The 20,966-nt window shown below is 47.2% G+C and overlaps 1 protein-coding gene across 1 annotated transcript; it reads right to left on the reverse strand.

Moving 5' to 3' along the window:
* Positions 1–2,963: 2,963 nt before the first annotated feature.
* LOC123137748 (phospholipase A1-Ibeta2, chloroplastic) lies at positions 2,964–4,887 on the reverse strand. Its single transcript, XM_044557596.1, has one exon. It carries the CDS (start codon positions 4,758–4,760, stop codon positions 3,153–3,155), a length of 1,608 nt encoding a protein of 535 aa, XP_044413531.1. The 5' UTR covers positions 4,761–4,887; the 3' UTR covers positions 2,964–3,152.
* Between the last annotated feature and the right edge of the window lie 16,079 nt (positions 4,888–20,966).

Consider the following 20,966-nt stretch of genomic DNA (forward strand, 5'->3'; position numbering starts at 1 on the left):
GAAATTTCGACCCAGACGGGCTCCTTAAAAGGGCGTCGAACGCCCGGGCTGACCGGCACCACTCATATATCCAACCCAAATATGGGGCGGATATAGGGGCGCCCGGGCACGCCCGCCATGTCGGACCCAACAACCCGACCCCACCGAAAAATTCCACCAAATCCACCAAACCCTTCCTACTCCTCCCGTCGCTCTCCAACCTTTCCCGCGCCCGAACCCTCGCCGTCCTCCACCCTTACTCCCAATCCTCACCACCAGTCGCGATCCACCGTCGGAGATGTTGTCATACCCGTCCCAGACCACTGCGACGGAGATGCAGTCCACCTCATCCGTCGGCGTCCCTTCGTCGGCTCCGAGTTACAAGGTGAAGAATGTCGCCCAAAAGTTGCGGCGACACCGACAACGAGAGAGGGAGGCGGCGGTAGCATCGCGGGGAGGTTTGGAATGGTGGAGCAGTTGTCTCCTCCATCGCGCCCGAAACCTTGCACCCTTTCCATCCGAGCACCGACACGAATTACATCATCCGACCCCATTAGGACAGAGGAGGATTCTACGGCCGCCTGGGCCATTCCGGAGAGTTTTCCGCCCACACAAATGTCGGCAGTCGATGTATATGGCTCACCGCAGCTCGTTCGAGCGTGGATGAGCACAGGCACCGGCAGTGCCCGAGCTCCCCTCGACATGTTTGACGGAATGACCAAACAAGATTCAGTACATTTTCTTTGCTCCTATTTGATCAGAAAATTTCATACACCACTAGTTCATTTCACACATGATGAATGCTTGCAAACCATAATCATGTAGGAGGCGCTCTTGTCGAACATGATCAATGAAAATGAAGATCAGACTGAAATGGAGTATGAATTAGAGGCCACGACCGCATTTGAAGTTGGGACAACATCCAATCCCAATCCGAGTGAGAAGAAGAAGAAGAAGACAAAGAAGGCGAAGGCAAGAGGTCTGGCAGTCTCAAGATTTGAGGACATCTTGTTGGTAAAATCTTGGTTGGCCACAATGATGGATCCAATATGCCGCGCCGAGCAAAACGGAAACAAGTATTGGGAGAAAATTTGGAAGGACTATCACAAACAAAAGGAGTATGTGGTGTCGCATCCTATCGTGACCACCTGCAATGTGGCATCTCTCCAACATCGTTGGGGGATCATTCAAGGGGAAGTGAAGAAGTACGTCGGCTACTACTCACAAGTGACCAAACACTCTCAAAGTGGATGGGAGTGACAACTCACGTAAGCTCAATTGCTTTCATCTTGTCATCATTTGCATATGCTTCTTGTGTTTGCATTCTCGTGCTCATACACATGTTGTTTGCTCGATGACAGTGGCGGCCACTTTGTATCACGAGATGGAGAACAAGCCGTTTGCTTTTAGCCATTGTTGGATCATATTGAATGGCAAGCCGGAGTGGAACCAACTTGTGACCGATCTCAAGTCCAGTAGGAAGAGGAGTGATGGCTCAAGCTCCAACCAATCAATTGGGTTGGACGATGAAGAGGATGATGTTGTCGTGACGAATGGAAAAGCCACCGTGCCAAAGGATAACCACCAAGTCATAGGAAACAAGTGGGGGAAGGCACGTGCCTCTCGTGATGCCGCGGCTACAAAAATTTCGTCCACATGGACGAGCATTTTTTCTGCGAGGGAGAACAAGGAGGAGAGGTACAAGCTCATGTTGGATGCGCAAAAGGAGAGGATGGAGTGGGACCGACAAACTGCGGAGAAGAAACTCGAAATTGAGAGGGAGAAGATCGAGTTTGAGAAGTAAGAGGCGGCGACCAAATGTGGACTCGATAAGGCCAAGACATTTGGCGACATAGACCTTGAGAAGAAGAGGTTGCAACTCACACGGGACATGGAGGATGCGAGGATCATGGTGGCGGACAAAACCCTCTTGGATGAGCATGCGAAGAAGTGGCCTGCGGACAACTAGGAGGAGATCAACGACCAAAGGGAATACGAGGCGGCAAGGGCGGCTGCGGGCCGAATGCAGACGGAGGATGTAGCCCGGATGCAGGCGGAGCAGGACGCATTTCGCTCGGAGCAGGCGCCCGACAGTGATCCGAAGCCATCCGTCATGCTCGGACATTGATTTCATTTTGACATGTTCGATTTATTGAACTATAATTTGCTTTGCTTTGCTTTGTTTCGAATTGTTGAATTCGAACAATTTGTATCATATGATCGATGTTCATGGATTCGATAATCGAAATTTTACGTATGCGAATGTGCGACGTAATACATGAGGGGTCGGCGGGTGTATAGGGGCCGGATTGCAAAGTCCGGATGTAGATGCTCTTGGCTGATGCGTGGACTCTGTATCGTTCGTTCAAAGATCATGCAAACTGTGTCGTGCGTGAAGCAACTTCTTACGATAATCACTTCGTCAGCAATTTTCTACTAGTTTATAACCATAGCAGCCACTTCATGCTCCGATGCACGTATTGATTTGCTGAAAATGACACTGGGTGATAGTGCACTTTATACGTATTTTTTGTGAAGGTGGTTGATTTCTGTACCATTGAAGATCTTTTTTAGACACGTGAAAAGTACTGAAAAACTACCCTAGACTGGTGGTACTAGTAAAAGACTAAAAAGGGAGGTTCGGGGTTGTCCACCATAGAAAAGAAAAAGGCCGCTCTAGCTTCGGTGACTTCCACTCCGAGTGTTGCAATCAGTAAAAATGAATTGTTAACCGTAAGAACCAGTAGTATATAATAATTTTACAGGGATGAGAACCATTCATAAGATATTCAGAATTGTGATTAAGCTGATGACTGATGTTGATAGTAAAAAGTCGACGTTAATGTTACATGGGTCGAAAAATTCTACCCTTTGTCGGAGGGAATGGAATCGGTCCCTGTTTTGGAGAATGCACGGAGGGAACCGGTCTCTGTCCAAAGGAAAAATGGAACGAGTAGGAGGCAGCGCAAGTGGTGAACAAAACATTGTGGTCAAAACACTCAAGCTTTCACCTGATCAATTATGTCACGCACACACACATGATTTTCCTGTACATGCATCGAAACGAAAATGAAACCATGGAAATGAGATATTTTCCTGGAACTGACACCCTGCCGACTAACGAAAGAATTGTTTGTTTCTACAGTACAAAACTAATTTACTCCACGATTTGGTCATGACGGGCTCGCCACGGCGCAGTTGCCGTACGCCATGCTCCGGCCGACGTCCGCCGGCGCGGCGGGGTCGACGCCGAGCTCCCGGGCGCGGTTCACGTACTCCTTCTTCACGTTCCCCTTCTGCAGCTGCAGCAGCCGTATCACGCTGCGCCGCGCGTCGTACCGGAACGGGTGCCCCGTCGCGGTGAACCCGTCGATGAGGTGCAGGTACGCCTCCAGGTCGTGCCGGCTCGCCGGGCCCACGTCGGGGCGCAGGCACGGCGAGTTCTTGCTGTCGATGCGCAGCTCCGCGCCCACGTGCTGGTACTGCTCCTTGCTCAGCGGCAGCCGCGGCGCCACGCCGGGCACCTTGGTGACCATGTCGCCCGCGTTAACGATGCGGAGGACGTTGACCTTGCCGCTCTGCTTGAGCTTGTCCACGAACGCGGCGTTGCCCACCTTCGGGCCGCCGAAGGAGACCACGGCGACCGGCGGGGCATCGGGGACGGTGGTGGCGATCTCGTCGGCCACCAGGAGCGCCAGCGCGCCGCCGAGGCTGTGCCCGACGATCGTGATGCTCAGCTCCTCGCCCTTGTACTTCTCCATGAGGCGTCTCACCTCGTCCATGACGTCCTCCGAGAGGCTCTTCACCTTTTCCCCGGCCGTCTTGTAGAGGCTCCGGAATCCGCGAGCCACCTTGGGATCCTCCGGTCCGGCTTGCTTGCCCTCGCCGGTCTCGCCGTCGAGGGGCACGAGCGAGGCGCGCAGGTTCTCGGCCCACTCGAGGCAGGTGGCCGTCCCGCGCAGCACGATGGCGATGTCCCGGCGGCCCATGCGGGCGACCTCCCGCTCGGACTCGCACACGGCGACGTAGCCGATCCAGTTGGACTGCTGCGTGAGCCACTCGGGGGTGTTGGGGCGCTTGGCCCACGGCGGCATGGAGAGCGCGGAGGTGGCGAAGAGGCTGCGCGTGGGGCGGTAGGAGCGGTCCGGGAGCATGAGGCCACGGTGCCTCGCCGCCGCGGTGGGCAGCGAGTGGAAGGCCTGGTAGGCCGCCTGCACGAAGTCGCCGTAGCGGAGGAGCTCTCGGCGGAGGTCGGAGTCGAGCGGGTCGAGGAGTCCAGCCCACCCGCCCTCCCCGTGGAGGGCGCGCCACCGGGGGCCGATGGTGCTCCTCGGGGACGCGCGCGGGGAGTCGGCCGAGAGGAGCTGCTGCATGTGCATGAGGCTGCGCGGCGACATGTGCTCGTCCGCGGCCATGCGCGCCCGCATCCCGGGCATGGGCACGAAGAAGGAGAGGTTGAGCGCGTTGAGCAGGCCGTGCCTGATGTTAAGCGGCTCCTGCTCGCTCTCCTGCTCCTGCTTGCTGCTGGGCGGCCCCGCCTGGCTCGGCGTCCTCGGCGGCTTCCCGAGCACGCGGTCAAGGTTGGCGATGTGCGTCCTCACGCCATCCGCGGCGGGCGAGGCCCCGGACCCAGCGGCGCGCAGCGCCTGCGAGCTCGGGTTGAGCGGCGACTGCTCGCGCCGCGGCGCCGTGCGCTGCGTAGAGGCGTGGTGCGGCGCGTGGTGCACGGGCGCATGCACCGCCGCGGTGGCGGTTCCGGTGACAGCCGCGGCAATTGACATCGGCTTCTCCGTTAACAATAGGTTATGTATGGCAGGATCAGCTACTCGATTGCAAGCCTCCGACTCCGAGCTACTGGTAACGAAGCGAGATGACAGACACACCACGTCTGGGCGGGGCTAATATAGCGGGAGGGGGAAGAGTCCAGACTGCAGCGCCCCGCGGGTCAATTATTAATTGATGAAGCGCAGTGGTTGATCACAAGTTGCCATGCGCTTTGACGTCGCGATACCATGGCCACCCGAGCACGCGACAAGGTCGCGGGTGCGGTGCGGTGCGGTGCGCTGGCCTACGTACAGAGACTCGGCTAGAGCCCACCGCGTGCCGAGCCGAGTGCCGGCGTGTGCGCGCGGGATAGTCTATTCTACTCCTCTCTGCATCTGCATGCGTGGCCAACTTGCCAGCAGCCTCGCCGAGATGCGGTGTCGATTTGTACGTACTAGTACTAGTCTAATGGCGATTAGGCGTGCGTAGTTAACCACGCGGTGCCCGGGTTGGATTTTCGTGGCTTGACCAAGACGAAGCACCATGTCGACGTCCGGTTCTTTAGTATTTGTCGAGCTTCCTCTCCCTCGCATGTGGTTTCTGGTCTTGGTCCAGCGGCTTGGGCTTCACACTGACACCGGTCGTGATGACCTCCTCCTCCTCCCGGTTTGGATGCGTGCACTGTTGACCGCGGATGCTATTAACTAGTCCGCGACAAAGCTTTGGTACGGTATACGGGATTTAAATGGTTTTGTTAATTTGTTAGTCAAACCTACCGTGTATATATCTCTATTTTCTTTTTGATTGAGGAAACCACGGTGTCCATGTCGCGTCGGCGTGCGGTGATCTGATCTCCTCCCTGCTCCAATGAGTGTCGAGGGCGGGAGTTTTTGGTGAGGAACGAGTAGGGTTCCATGCCGTAACACCCGAGGTGTCTTTGACTGTTCATAACTTCTTATAATATTCTTTTTACTTTTGAGAAGAGCTTCTTATACTATTCTTTTAGTGTGTAATATTATGCACTTTGCAGAACGTAAACACCACATTACAAAGACACAACACCTATTATAGTCGTGTCGTTTGTCTATGATCTTAAATGCGTACACCGAACGAAAGTTCTATCAAGGAGCTCTCACTAAGATATTAGGTTTGACATGATGCGAAAGTCCGGATTATCAGCTGTCCGTGTACCAAGACAAACGGTGGTTTTTTAGGGAAAACGCCTATTGTCAAAAGAAAAACATGTGGTAAAAGAAAATGAGAAGGTTCATCATCCCACTCTAAACCTATAAGATGGCTGGGCGACCCGCTCCCACGAAGCCTACTAAGGGGCTGTTTAGTTTCAGACTTAGCTTGCCAAGCCAAAGGTGTGGCGTGCCACAACTTTCTAGGCATGCGTTTGGTTCTATACTAATGTTTGGCTTGCCACAGTGTATAGTGATTTCTCCAGTAGGATTTCTGCCAAAAGGTGTGGCGTTTGTTTTGCTCGCCACACTTCTGCGGCGCGCCACAGGTGTGGCTGATACCTCACCTTAGGCGTGTCAAATTAAATCTCCAACCAAACAGGCCCTAAGTCTCTACTAGACTAGCTCATTGACAAAGATGATTAAGGTTTCCTAACCATAGACATGTGTTGTCATTTGATAATGGGATCACATCATTAGGAGAATGGTGTGATGGACAAGACCCATCTGTTAGCTTAACATAATGATCGTTCAGTTTATTGCTATTGCTTTTTTCATTTAAAATACATATTTTCCTTCGACTACGAGATTATGCAACTCCCGGTTACCGGAGGAATACCTTGTGTGCTTTTAAACGTCACAACGTAACTGGGTGATCATAAAGATGCTCACAGATATCTCCGTAGGTGTTTGTTAAATTGGCATATATCGAGATTAGGATTTGTCACTCCGAGTATCGGAGAGGTATCTTTGGGCCTCTTGGTAATACACATCATAAGCTTGCGAGCAAGTGACTAAGGAGTTAGTTACGAGGTGATGTATTACAGAACGAGTAAAGAGACTTATCGGTAACGAGATTGAACTAGGTATGAAGATACCGACGACCGAATCTCGGACAAGTAACATACTGATCGACAAAGCGAATTACGCATGTTGTTATAACGGTTCGACTGATAAAGATCTTCACAGAATATGTAGGAGCCAATATGGGCATTCAGGTTTCGCTATTGGTTATTGATCAGAGAGGTGTCTCGGTCATGTCTACATAGTTCTCGAACCCGTAGGGTCCGCATGCTTAACATTCGATGTCGATTTGGTATTATATCAGTTATGTGGTTTCACTACTAGGGAAAAGCCTAGCAGCAACGCGGGTTCTAGGTATATCAGTAGCGCGGGTGCCGGCTCTACTGATAAGGCGCTACAGCTAACTCTTAGCAGCAGCGCGTGTGTGCCCGCGCTACTGCTATACAAGTGTAGCAGTAGCGTGATGTATGGAAGCTCGCTACTGCTAATAGCTCTAGCGCGCTTTGATTAGACGCGCTACTGCTACTCTCACGCTGCTGCTAACTTTTCTCCACTCGCTACTGCTAATTTTAATAGTTTTTGAATTTGTTTTTGCATATTTGTTTTGTATTTGAACAGGCTTTATACCAGAATCTTTAGCACATACAAATGTCATCATCATACACATACAAATGGCCGCGAGACCATAAATGTAATCATAGCATATACATACAAATAGTCTCATCATAATCATCATCCAACACAAAGTGGTATCTCGTCATCATCTCGAAAATAGCGATACATGCAAGTCTCGAATACTTGCAAACTACAACACCATCCATCTAAACAATGATATACGCGAGAAGAGCTATTACTATGAGTGAGAGCGGAACTATGCAGTACATGAGGCGGCGGTTACGAGTCCTCTCTCACGCTAGCATGAATCTCAAGTAACTAGCTTCTGCTTCTTGTCTGCTTTTGAAGCCTTTATAGCTGGTGCCCGAGACCCCATTCACTTGCGCCTCACACTCAGGCCACTTGTTGTACACCCACGGAACCTTCCCTTTGTACACGACATAGCACTGCCATCTCGCCATCAAGAAGCTAGGTAACTGTTAGAGATGCATCTTCATCAAGAGGATGTACAATCATATGCAACAAAATATACTAGAGCAACACGAAAAAGAAAGGGTTAGCAACTGGATGCAACATACAATACGCAAACTAATTAACTAGAGGTACGCATGTCATCGTACCCAAAATAACAAAGTAGCGTTAAGCAAGTTCGGCAGGGACCGTGCACATCACAAAATTTCATCGCTACAGAAAGTATACAAGTTCAACCGACACATATCATCATCATCGGCATCGTAAATAACTAGAAGTTCCATCCTTCCATATCATCGAGGATGGACCCTAGCTTCTTGAACGGCGTGAGGTCATGACGTTGCATGCCTATGCGAGTTCGGACGCCAGCTCGCGATACAGGGCCGTGGTGGAACATCCCCTTCTCATCGACGACTTATTTCATGATGATCGTCGCAATGTCCCTTTGGATGCAAAAGAAGTCATCTCTAAGTTTATAATCCGCTTCTCCATGAGATTCTACCCACTTGTGGATATGATCATCATTTCTGTTTGTGATGTGAAGCTTTTGGTATCCGTGCTGAACTCAATCATGAGATGGAGGATATAGAATCCATCTTTCTTGCTTGATTTTGGGACATGGATGCAGCAGAAGTTAGTTTTATGTGCAAAACTCATCTTCTTGTTCCTTTGTTTCCCGATCTGCACATGGCCACCTCTAATGCTGAAGCCTTAGAGAGCATCATCTAGAATATTCATTATGTGTGTGTACTCCTTCTTCTCGTAGTCTCTGGAAGGGTCAAAATACACGGCGTGGGAGACTCGCGGGTAAAGAACGATAAGGACGGCGTGCCCGTTGCTGCGGGGAAAAGATACCTCAAATTATTCTCCATATGAGCGAGATGAAATGAGTGAAATGTACGAAAGGGTTGTCCGGAACTAACTTACTTTGGATGATAAGGCAGGAGGACAATTTCCTGGTCCTTATTATGTACCATGAAGTTTTGGAGGTACTCCCTAGCAGTTTCACGCTCAAAGTCGCCGAGACTCAAGAAAGACTCATGCATGTAGTACGGATCCGCCCCACAGATTTGCGAGACTTCTTCTCTCTTCATCACGGAGCTCATATGTAGCGCAAAAAGGCGGACGATTGTAAAATCGAACCGCCTTGTCAGAAACATCTCAAAGATATGGTCAAACCGTAGGAAGAACACCTCCATGGGCCGTGTGTTGACGTAGCACTTCCCCTCAGGCACACGAGTCGCGTATGTCGGATATGCTGGATCCTTTGAGTCTAGTAGGCTTTTCTCAGTCGACAGCACATGGTCGTGCAGTCTCCTGAGATCCCCTAATAGTGCCTCCAGCGGTTTTGGCGGTAGCATCGGCTCTCCCGTGAGATGGAACATGGCCGCACCTTTCACGGGTACATGCTTTTCAGAATCAATCGTCTGGCTGCTATGTGCTCTGGCTTGTTTGGAGGCAGATTTCTTCCCCGGTCTCTTCCTCTCCTTTTTCTTGGGCACACCTTCCAGACCCTTCCTTAACCCCTGCCCCAGTGTTGTTGGGCTAAGCACTGCATGACCCCCGACTAGTTGAGCCTGTGTTGAGGCGGCATCTTCATGAAGAGAGACTTCTTGCAATCCCTGCTACGACCCTGCTGCATGGGCAGATCATCCATATCCTCATTAGCATATTGATAGCCCGATTCGTCATATGGTTGACTCATCATATCTAAGTCACCCTCATACGCGTTTGTATTGAGGAAATCCATTGGGTCGACCTCCGTCTCATCATCCATTCTCTGTTCTACAGGACCGATTACATCAGCCAGTACTATTGCACCCCCTTCATCACATCATCCGCCGCTCTCACCCGGCACTACAGGAGCTGGTAATTACGTAGGCGGGGTGGTGGTCTCCGCACATGCTTGTTGATGTGTGGTTATGGGTGTGCTCTCGGCCGGCTCCAGACGAAGAAGATTCTTTGGCCATAGCAGCACCCAACCCTTGCAGCTTCCAATCTGTGGCGGGGTCTCGTCGTCCTCTCCCACATGCCGTACTAGAGGACGCATATCCTTGTGCCCCGATTTCACACTAGACAAGTTAACCCTGAAGTGTCCAGCGGGGATCCGCTGGTTGTGGAACGTGGGTTACAAGGGGTTCATTATCACCCCCTTTCCCACGTCCACCTTCTGGCCTTTGATCAAGTAGAGTATGTTGCACGGGGTTTCGTCGGCCTGCAAACACATGTCTGTGGTGTAAAACATCCGAAAGGCAACAAAAATGAAAAATTATATATATATATATATATATATATATATATATATATATATATGTTGGTGCGACATGTAATTACCATGAGGGCGTCGAGCTCAGCCAAAGAGGAAGGCCCACCTAGTGCGCCAGAGACTAAGGACGGGCTGCTATGAGCGGGAGCGAGCGCGAGAGGAGGCCCGGTTGCGTGAGCAAGTGATGGTGCGGTGTTGTTGTTGTTCACGGAGTTGCTCACGATGAAACTGGGCAACGGGAAATCATGTACCATCTTGTTTGGATTTTCCTTCGTCCATTTGATGATAGATGGAACCAAGTTAGTAGCAAAATCATTTCTACAGGCAGTTAGAGCTGCATTGACTGCCTGGAGTAGCAACTCATTTTCTCCTCAGCTGTTTTTTTCGCGTCCTCGGCTGCTTTTTTCTCGACCGCAAGCTTCACCTTCTCGTGGATGTCCGCCCGACTAAACTTTTTTCTGCTTCTTGGCCTCCGGGCCCTCATTGTAAAACACCTTCCACGTGGCGCCATCTCTAGCACCGTGCACACGACCATATTGCGGCCGCTGGCCCAAAGGCAGTCCCTTAAGTTCGTTCAAGGACCGGCTGAGAGGGGTGTCCCACTTGGGCCTCATCGGAGAAGTAGGGCTTTCGGCTGCAAGCTGGTGTTGCCTGCAGAAGGAACGTGAACCATTTAGGAATGTGTAGTCGACTAGATCTGGAGCTAAATATAAGGTGGTAAAAGAATAATTACCAATAGTCTAATCAATCTCCTCGTGATCTGGTCTGTGTAAAAGACCTTCTTTTCCTTGTCCCGCTTGTAGCCGGCCCTGATGAAGTCACGCTCCAAGGGGTTGGTGAACTTCGCCTAGGGGTCTGGGATACCCGTGGCTTCACGTTCCGCGTCCTCCTTATCCCATATGGGCCTTTTACCAAGGTAGCCATGGCTTCCGAGGCTATGCTTCCCCGTGTTCCTTTGATGAAGGCTCTTGAATTTCGCAGCCTTAGCCTTGGCTGCCTCGGTAGCGCAAGTGTCCTTGAACTTTTCGAACTCCTCTTCCGTAAGTGTCGGATTTTCCTCTGGAATCTTGGACAGGGGTTTCTCAGCCTCAATAGCTTGTTTCACCCTCCCTTTCCAGGAGGCCAAATCATTGCTAAACATGCCCATGGCATGATTGTTAATCTTTTTCATCTTCGGATCATCCCATGGTTGGTCTATGTTATCATCCCGGTCGGGGAACTTGAATCTCTTGCGCAACTTCGTCAGGAGCAACCGCGTCAAATGTTCTTTACTCCTTAAGTCATCGTCATTGATGCTCGCGCATTCTAATAACCCACAAGTATAGGGGATCAATTGTAGCCTCTTTCGATAAGTAAGAGTGTCGAACCCAACGAGGATCTAAAGGTAGAACAAATAGTCCCTCAAGTTCTATCGACCACCGATACAACTCTACGCACACTTAACGTTCGCTTTACCTAGAACAAGTATGAAACTAGAAGTACTTTGTAGGTGTTGTTGAATAGAATTGCAAGAATATAAAGAGCACGTAAATAAAAAGTAGGGGCTGTTTAGATGAAGACACAACTAAGTTAGTTTTAGTAAAGAGCTTTTTGTCACAAGAAAGTTATTTGTCCCTAGGCAATCGATAACTAGGCTGGTAACCACAATTGCAATTTTATTTGAGGGAGAGGCATAAGCTAACATACTTTCTCTACTTGGATCATATGCACTTATGATTGGAACTCTAGCAAGCATCCGCAACTACTAAAGATCATTAAGGTAAAACCCAACCATAGCTTTAAAGCATCAATTCCCATTATATCCCATACGCCACAACCCCCTTATTCGGGTTTATGCTTCTGTCACTCAAGAAACCCACTATAAGTGAATCATGAACATATTGCAACACCCTACATTGGGAATCCCTCATGCTTGCGCGACACGGAGGGCACAATAGGACAACACCAATGATAAAACATGCAACTCAAACCAATCACGATCATCAATTAACCCATAGGACAAAACGGATCTACTCAAACATCATAGGATAGCCATACATCATTGGAAAATAATATATAGCGTTGAGCACCATGTTTAAGTAGAGATTACATCGGGTAAAGGAGGGGTTACACCACTGCATAGAGGAGGGAAGAGTTAGTGATGAAGGCAGTGAAGTTGTTGGTGTAGATCACGGTGATGATGATGGCCCCCGGTAGCGCTCCGGTGCCACCGGAAGCAAGGGGGAGAGAGCCCCCCTTCTTCTTCTTCTTCTTCTTCTTCTTCTTCCTTGACCTCCTCCCTAGATGGGAGAATGGTTTCCCCTCTGGTCCTTGGTCTCCATGGCATGGGAGGTGCGAGAGCCCCTCCGAGATGGGATCTGTTTCTCTGTCTCTCTCTGTTTCTGCGTTCCTGGATTCTGCCCTTTCGCCGTTTCTTATATATCCGGAGATCCGTAACTCCGATTGGATTTAAACCTTCGCCCAGATTTGTTTCCAAAAATTAGCTTTCTTGTGGCCAAAGAAGAGCAGTAACCGCCTTATGGGGTGCCCACGAGGGTTAGGGGTGCCCCCTGCATCGTGCCCCCCTCGGGCACCGTCTCGCATTGATTCTTCTTCCCAAATATCACAAATATTCCAAAAATATTCTCGGTCCGTTGTTATTCCGTTTGGACTCCGTTTGATATGGGGTTTCTGCGAAACATAAAACATGCAACAAACAGGAACTGGCACTGGGCACTGGATCAATATGTTAGTCCCAAAAATAGTGTAAAAAGCTGCCAAAAGTATATGAAAGTTGAATAATATTGGCATGGAACAATCAAAAATTATAGATACGATGGAGACGTATCAGCATCCCCAAGCTTAATTCCTGCTCGTCCTCGAGTAGGTAAATGGTAAAAAAGATAATTTTTGATGTGGAATGCTACCTAGCATAATCTTGATCATATATCTAATCATGGCATGAATATTAAGACACGAGTGATTCAAGGCAATAGTCTATCATTTGACATAAAAACAATAATAATTCAGGCATCCCAACAAGCAATCATGTCTTTCAAAATATCAATGCTAAAGAACATTATCCCTACAAAATCATATAGTCTTTTATGCTCCCTTGTCTTAACACAAGGTACCCCTCTGCATATCCCGGTGTCAGGCAAGCAATTGGTTCATACTTTTTAACGGGCTTCAACTTTTTCAACCCTCACGCAATACATGTGCGCAAGCCATGGATATAGCACTATAGGTGGAATAGAGTATGATGGTGGAGGTTGTGTGGAGAAGACAAAAAGGGAGAAAGTCTCACATCGACGTGGCTAATCAACGGGCTATGGAGATGCCCATCAATTGATGTCAATGCAAGGAGTGGGGATTGCCATGCAACGGATGCACTAGAGATATAAGTGTATGAAAGCTCAAACTGAAACTAAGTGGGTGTGCATCCAACTTGCTTGCTCATGAAGACCTCGGGCATTTGAGTAAGCCCATCATCGGAATATACAAGCCAAGTTCTATAATGAAAAATTCGCACTAGTATATGAAAGTGAAAGCATAGGAGACTCTCTATATGAAGAACATGGTGCTACTCTGAAGCACAAGTGTGGTAAAAGGATAGTAACATTGCTCCTTCTCTTTTTCTCTCAATTTTTTATTTTCTCTTTCTTTATTTTTTTTATTTTTTTGGTGGGCTTCTTTGGCCTTTTTTTTCATTTGGGCTTCTTTGGCCTCTTTTATTTTTATTTTAAAGTAAGGAGTCTCATCCCGACTTGTGGGGAAATCATAGTCTCCATCATCCTTTCCTCACTGGAGCAATGCTCTAATAATGATGTTCATCACACTTTTATTTGCTTACAACTCAATATCACAACTCGATACTAGAACAAAGATATGACTCTATATGAATGCCTCCGGCAGTGTACCAGGATGTGCAATGATCTAGCGTAGCAATGACATCAAAAAATGGACAAGCCATGAAAACATCATGCTAGCTATCTTATGATCATGCAAAGCAATATGACAATGAATGCTCAAGTCATGTATATGATGATGATGAAAGTTGCATGGCAATATATCTCGGAATGGCTATGGAAATGCCATAATAGGTAGGTATGGTGGCTGTTTTGAGGAAGATATAAGGAGGCTTATGTGTGATAGAGCGTATCGTATCACGGGGTTTAGATGCACCAGCGAAGTTTGCACCAACTCTCGAGGTGAGAAAGGGAAATGCACGGTACGAAGTGGCTAGCAATGATGGAAGGGTGAGAGTGCGTATAATCCATGGACTCACATTAGTCATAAAGAACTCATATACTTATTGCAAAAGTTTATTAGCCCTAGAAGCAAAGTACTACTACGCATGCTCCTAGGGGGGAGGTTGGTAGGAGTTTACCATCGCGCGCCTCCGACCTTCACGCAAAGATAAACAATCAAAATACAATGCGCACCAATTTGGTTACATAGTTATTAGACCATACGTGCATGCTTCGGGAATCACAAACCTTAACACCAATATCCTTACTAAACACAACCATCTACTAGAACTTCCACATATTATCATCTCTATATCACAAAACTATTGCAAGGAATCAAACATATCATATTCAGTGATCCACAAGTTTTATGTAGGATTTTATGACTAACCATGTGAATGACCAATTCCTGTCATCTCTCTAAATAGATTTAAGTGAAGCAAGAGAGTTTAATTCTTTCTACAAAAGATATGCCCACGCTCTAACAAATATAAGTGAAGCAAAAGAGCATTCTACAAATGGCAGTTTTCTATGTGAAGAGAAACAGGCAATCCAAACTTCAAATGATATAAGTGAAGCACATGAAGCATTCTATAAAGCCATACTCAAAAGATTTAAGTAAAGTGCAAAGCACATTCTATAAATAAACCATGGATTATCTCATACCAGCACGGTGCATCAAAGAAAAGTGAAAACTAAATGCAAAAGATGCTCCAAGACTTGCACATATCGCATGAACGAAATGAATCCGAAAACATACCGATGCTTGTTGAAGAAAGAGGGGATGCCTTCCGGGGCATCCCCAAGCTTAGATGCTTCAGTCTCCTTGAATATTTACTTGGGGTACCTTGGGAATCCCCAAGCTTGAGCTCTTGCCTCTCCTCCTTTTCCTCATATCGGGACCTCCTCGATCAAACACTTCATCCACACAAAACTTCAACAAAAAACTCGGTAAGATCCGTTAGTATAATAAAGAAAATCACTACTCTAGGTACTGATGCAAACTAATTTATATTTTGTTTTTGCATTGTGTCTACTGTAATATAGCTTTTCCATGGCTTAATCCACTGATAGAAATTGATAGTTTCATCAAAACAAGCAAACTATGCATAAAAAATATAATCTATTAAAAACAGAACAGTCTGTAGCAATCTGAATATTAACCATACTTCTGTTACCCCGCAAATTCGACCAAAATTAGGAAAAATAAACATTTGTGCAGAAATACAGTGCAAAAAGAATCAGAATCGTTTGACGTTCCAGAAAAAAAAATGTAAAATCGCGCACTACAGCCAAAGTTTCTGTCCTGCACCGCACAAACCAACAAGCATTGTAAACATCCTAAAGGCAAACCTTGGCACATTATTCTTATAATACAATGGAATTGTACAAGGGGATAATTATTTTTGAATTTCTGTAATTAAGATTTATAAAGTTTCCGTGAGCATGAACAAAGTTCAAGGAGCTCCCCCACTTCAAAAATGCTTGTCTTTCTCACTTTCACTTTCCTTTTTGAAAAGTTTTGGGTTCCCCTCTTTATTTTTTTGTTTTTAAACAATATAAAATCACTCAACAGAAATAAACGACTCTCTAAAACTAAAGGGTTGTCTCCCAGCCAGCGCTTTCTTTAAATCCATTAAGCTAGGCATAAAGTGCTCAAGTAATGGATCCAATCGGATCCCAAGGTATATCAAAGCCAATTTTAATTAACAATGATTTGTAATTTAGTAGTGAGCACAAAGTAACATATATCATGCAACAATGAAGTCTAACTCTCTTCCTATGCATCGGCATGTCATAAAAGAACAATTCATGCACACCAAGTAAAGGCCAATGCATAGTATACGCAGTTTCTTGCAATTTTATCATATTGGAAACATAAAGAGGCGGAGATGTAGTTCCTCTCTCATAATAATTGCAAGTTGGACCAGCAAGCACATGCATATTATATCTATCAAAATCATCATGTGTAGTAGTAAAACGCAACCCATCAATATAATCCTTAATAAGGGTAAACTTCTCCGATATAGTGTAGTAGGGAGAATTCAAAAAGATAATAGGACTATCATGCGTGGGTGCAATAGCTAAAATTTCATGTTTAACATAAGGAACTATAGCAATTTCATCTCCATAAGCATAATTAATATTGGCATCTTGGCCACAAGCATAGCAAGCATCATCAAAAAGGGGTATTTCAAGAGAATCAACGGGATCATAACAATCATCATAGCAATCATCCTTCGGTAAGCATGAAGGGAAATTAAACAATGTATGAGTTGAAGAGTTACTCTCATTAGAAGGTGGGAACGGGTAGCTAATCCGCACTTCCTCCTTTTGTTCTTCGCTCTCCTCATCATCTTTTTCATCCAATGAGCTCACAGTTTCATCAATTTCTTCTTCCATAGACTCCTGCAAAATATTAGTCTCTTCTTGGACAGCGGAGACTTCCTGAATAAATGCATCAATATTGGCATTATATTCATAATTCTCATAGCAATATTTAAGTATAGCAAAATTTTCAGGTCTGTAAACAACATCATCAAGATTTTCACACGTTTTAAACAAAGATTCAATTTCATAAGCACCCATAAAAGCAACAAATTCTTCTATTTGTTCCACATCATAGTAATCATATATACCATTAGCATAAGAAGCCAAGATTTTATTATCATTAAATTTGCATGAAAAGTCAAGGTGTGGAGCCTTCATCCTAGAGCAACAAGTATAATCACATCTCAAGCATAGTTGACGAGCATACCAATGCAACATATGAATTTGATCCCATAATAGTTCCCCTTTTTGTGTCAAGTGATAATCCCTAAAGTATTCACGTTGATCCAAAAATGTCTCCCATAACATAATTGAATGGGGTTTTCTCAGGATTATCAAAGTAGTACATAATATTTTTCACATAAACAACATCAAGAGTTTTAAGAGGTTCCCCATCTCCATGAGTAGTAAGTACACCAATTTTTTTTGGCATTTCGTGTTCCATATCCATAACTAAAGATAGATAACAACTAAGAACAGCAAATAAAAATTACTTAGTGATAAAGCAGACAAGCACACACGAGAATATACACCCCACGCTATGACTCCCAGGCAGCGGTGCCAGAAAAAGGTCTTGATAACCCACAAGAATAAGGGATCAATTGTAGCCTCTTTCGATAAGTAAGAGTGTCGAACCCAACGAGGAGCTAAAGGTAGAACAAATATTCCCTCAAGTTCTATCGACCACCGATACAACTCTACGCACGCTTAACATTCGCTTTACCTAGAATAAGTATGAAACTAGAAGTACTTAGTAGGTGTTGTTGGATAGAATTGCAAGAATATAAAGAGCACGTAAATAAAAAGTAGGGGCCGTTTAGATGAAGACACAACTAAGTTAGTTTTAGTAGAGAGCTTTTTGTCACGAGAAAGTTATTTGTCCCTAGGCAATCGATAACTAGACCGATAATCACTATTGCAATTTTATTTGAGGGAGAGGCATAAGCTAACATACTTTCTCTACTTGGATCATATGCAATTATGATTGGAACTCTAGCAAGCATCCGCAACTACTAAAGATCATTAAGTAAACCCAACCATAGCATTAAAGCATCAAGTCCCCTTTATCCCATACGCCACAACCCCCTTACTCGGGTTTATGCTTCTGTCACTCAAGCAACCCACTATAAGCGAATCATGAACATATTGCAACACCCTAAAGCGGGAATCCCTCAGGCTTGCGCGACACGGAGGGCATAATAGGACAGCACCAATGATAAAACATGCAACTCAAACCAATCACGATCATCAATTAACCCATAGGACAAAACAGATCTACTCAAACATCATATGATAGCCATACATCATTGGGAAATAATATATAGCGTTGATCACCATGTTTAAGTAGAGAGTACAGCGGGTAAAAGAGGGGTTACACCGCTGCATAGAGGAGGGAAGAGTTGGTGATGAAGGCAGTGAAGTTGTTGGTGCAGATCGCAGTGATGATGATGGCCCCCGGCAGCGCTTTGGCGCCACTAGAAGCAAGGGGGAGAGAGCCCCCCTTCTTATTTTTCTTCCTTGACCTCCTCCCTAGATGGGAGAAGGGTTTCCCCTCTAGTCCTTGGTCTCCATGGCATGGGAGGGGCGAGAGCCCCTCCAAGATTAGATCTGTCTCTCTGTCTCTCTCTGTTTCTGCGTTCCTGGATTCTGCCCTTTCGCCGTTTCTTATATATCCGGAGATCCGTAACTCCGATTGGATTGAAACCTTCGCCCAGATTTTTTCCAAAAATTAGCTTTCTTGCGGCCAAAGAAGAGCAGTAACCGCCTTACGGGGTGCCCACGAGGGTCAGGGGCGCTGTCGGTGTTAAAACAGGTGGATCTCGGGTAGGGGGTCCGGAACTGTGCGTCTAAGGCTAATGGTAACAGGAGGCAGGGGAAACAATGTTTTACCCAGGTTCGGGCCCTCTCGATGGAGGTAATACCCTAATTCCTGCTTGATTGATCTTGATGATATGAGTATTACAAGAGTTGATCTACCACGAGATCGTAGAGGCTAAACCCTAGGAGCTAGCCTATGATTATGATTGTTGTTGTCCTATGGACTAAACCGTCCGGTTTATATAGACACTGGAGGAGGCTAGGGTTACACAGAGTCGGTTACAGAGAAGGAGATCTATCATCCGAATCGCCAAGCTTGCCTTCCACGCAAAGGAGAGTCCCATCCGGACACGGGACGAAGTCTTCAATCTTGTATCTTCATAGTCCAACAGTCCGGCCAAAGTATATAGTCCGGCTGTCCGGATACCCCCTAATGCAGGACTCCCTCAGTAGCCCCTGAACCAGGCTTCAATGACGATGAGTCCGGCGCAGATTGTCGTCGGCATTGCAAGGCGGGTTCCATCTCCTAATACTCCGTAGAAGATTTTGAACACAAGGATCGTGTCCGGCTCTGCAAAATAATTTCCACACACCTCTGTAGAGAGCACAATACTTTAAAAATCTAATCTGCTGACAATTTTTCATGGCGTGTCCTTACACCGCGGCTTGGCTTAATACGAATCGTTTTCCTCAGCCTGCCACGACACGCACTGCTAGGCGGTTTTATTGGCATGCCTCATCAAAGCAGAGATCGTGTCCCCCTTATTGCAGGATTCTCATCAATACGGGTGCGGGCAACCCAACTATGCCTATTGGCATGACTCCATGTTTTTAGGCAAGTCCTAAACGGTTATGCTAAGGACGCTTGATATTCACCCCCTTTATGGGAGGGGGGGGGGGCGAGACATATTCACGCTTGATATTCACCCCCTTTCTGCATCTCGAGTTCCAACACCCGAAGCTCAAGCTTAGGCACTTCGGATCTTCAATCATGTCCGGGATCCAACCTTCAAGGCTGGTGGATGGCCTCCTCTGTCATAGAGAAGGACATTGCAAAGCTCAGGGAGGCCAGATATCTGATCGCCGATGTCAAGCACAAGCTTCCTGCTCCAGGGTAGGTCATCCCCACTCCCGAACCCAATGAGAGCGTTGTATTTGTTTCTCACTTCCTCCGAGGCTTAGGATTTACTCTTGATCCCTTTGTGAGAGGGCTCATGTTCTATTACAGGCTAGATTTTCACGATCTAGCTCCGGATTCCATCCTTCACATCTCGTTTTTATCATTGTGTGCGAAGCCTTCCTCCACATCACCCCACACTTCGGCTTATGGCTCAAGACCTTCAATGTAAAGACGAAGGTGATCGAGGGGCGACACGCGGAGTGCGGAGGCGCTGCAATAAGCATAAACGCCGATGCCCCATGGCCAGAGGATTCCTTCCTGGAGGTGTCCGATCTATGGCAACAGAGGTGGTTCTACATCACAGCTCCCCGAGGCACAAAGTGGGCGGCTGCCCCCGCATTCCGCCTGGGCCCTCCGCCTCAACTGGCGTCGTGGGCCAACATGGGAATGGACTGGGGGCCTCCTAATGATGTACCGACATTGTAGAGCCGCATTCGGGAGTTTCTTGAGAGGGATATCAGTCTTGTCAGGATAATTCAGGTAATGCTAGTTCGACGGGTCCTGCCGTGCAAATGTCGGCCTCTCCGAATGTGGGAGTTCAACCCAGAAGGTCCGCGAACTATTCAACACTTCTTCGGCATGACGCTCGAAGGGATGTATAGGTTATTCTTCGGACCATGAGTAAAGTGTCCGGATACCACCCAGGATGCAGGCCTGAGCTGCAACCGCCCAGATACCCAAGTAAGTAACCCTATAACCGAACACTTTGTTTATATTTATCACAACATTATTTTGAAAACTGTCCGCGACCAGGATTGGCTTAGCAACGCGGAGAGGATCAGGTGTCCAGCCCCACTTCCCGAAGGCTCGCCTAGTCCTGCGATAGCCAGGATGCTTAGACGTGCGCTAAGTCAAGTGCCCTCGGGGAAAGACGAAGGGAAGAATAGAGAAGCCGAGCTTCACACATTGCACATCCAAACCGGGGGAATTACTGTCTCCACGAAGGAGGATAGTCGGGGAGGTGAATCTAAGATTTCCTCCCCCGCGGGAAGAAGAGGGCCGCCTCCGAAGACTTGGAAATGGAGGTGCCTAAACAAGGGAAGTAAACTTCACCAGGGGGCCCTGCCCTGGAGGGCGTCCCCCCGCACCATGCCCGCAAACGGGCC

The sequence above is a fragment of the Triticum aestivum genome, chromosome 6B (genome assembly GCF_018294505.1).
Source record: "Triticum aestivum cultivar Chinese Spring chromosome 6B, IWGSC CS RefSeq v2.1, whole genome shotgun sequence".
Classification (NCBI taxonomy): Eukaryota; Viridiplantae; Streptophyta; class Magnoliopsida; order Poales; family Poaceae; genus Triticum; species Triticum aestivum.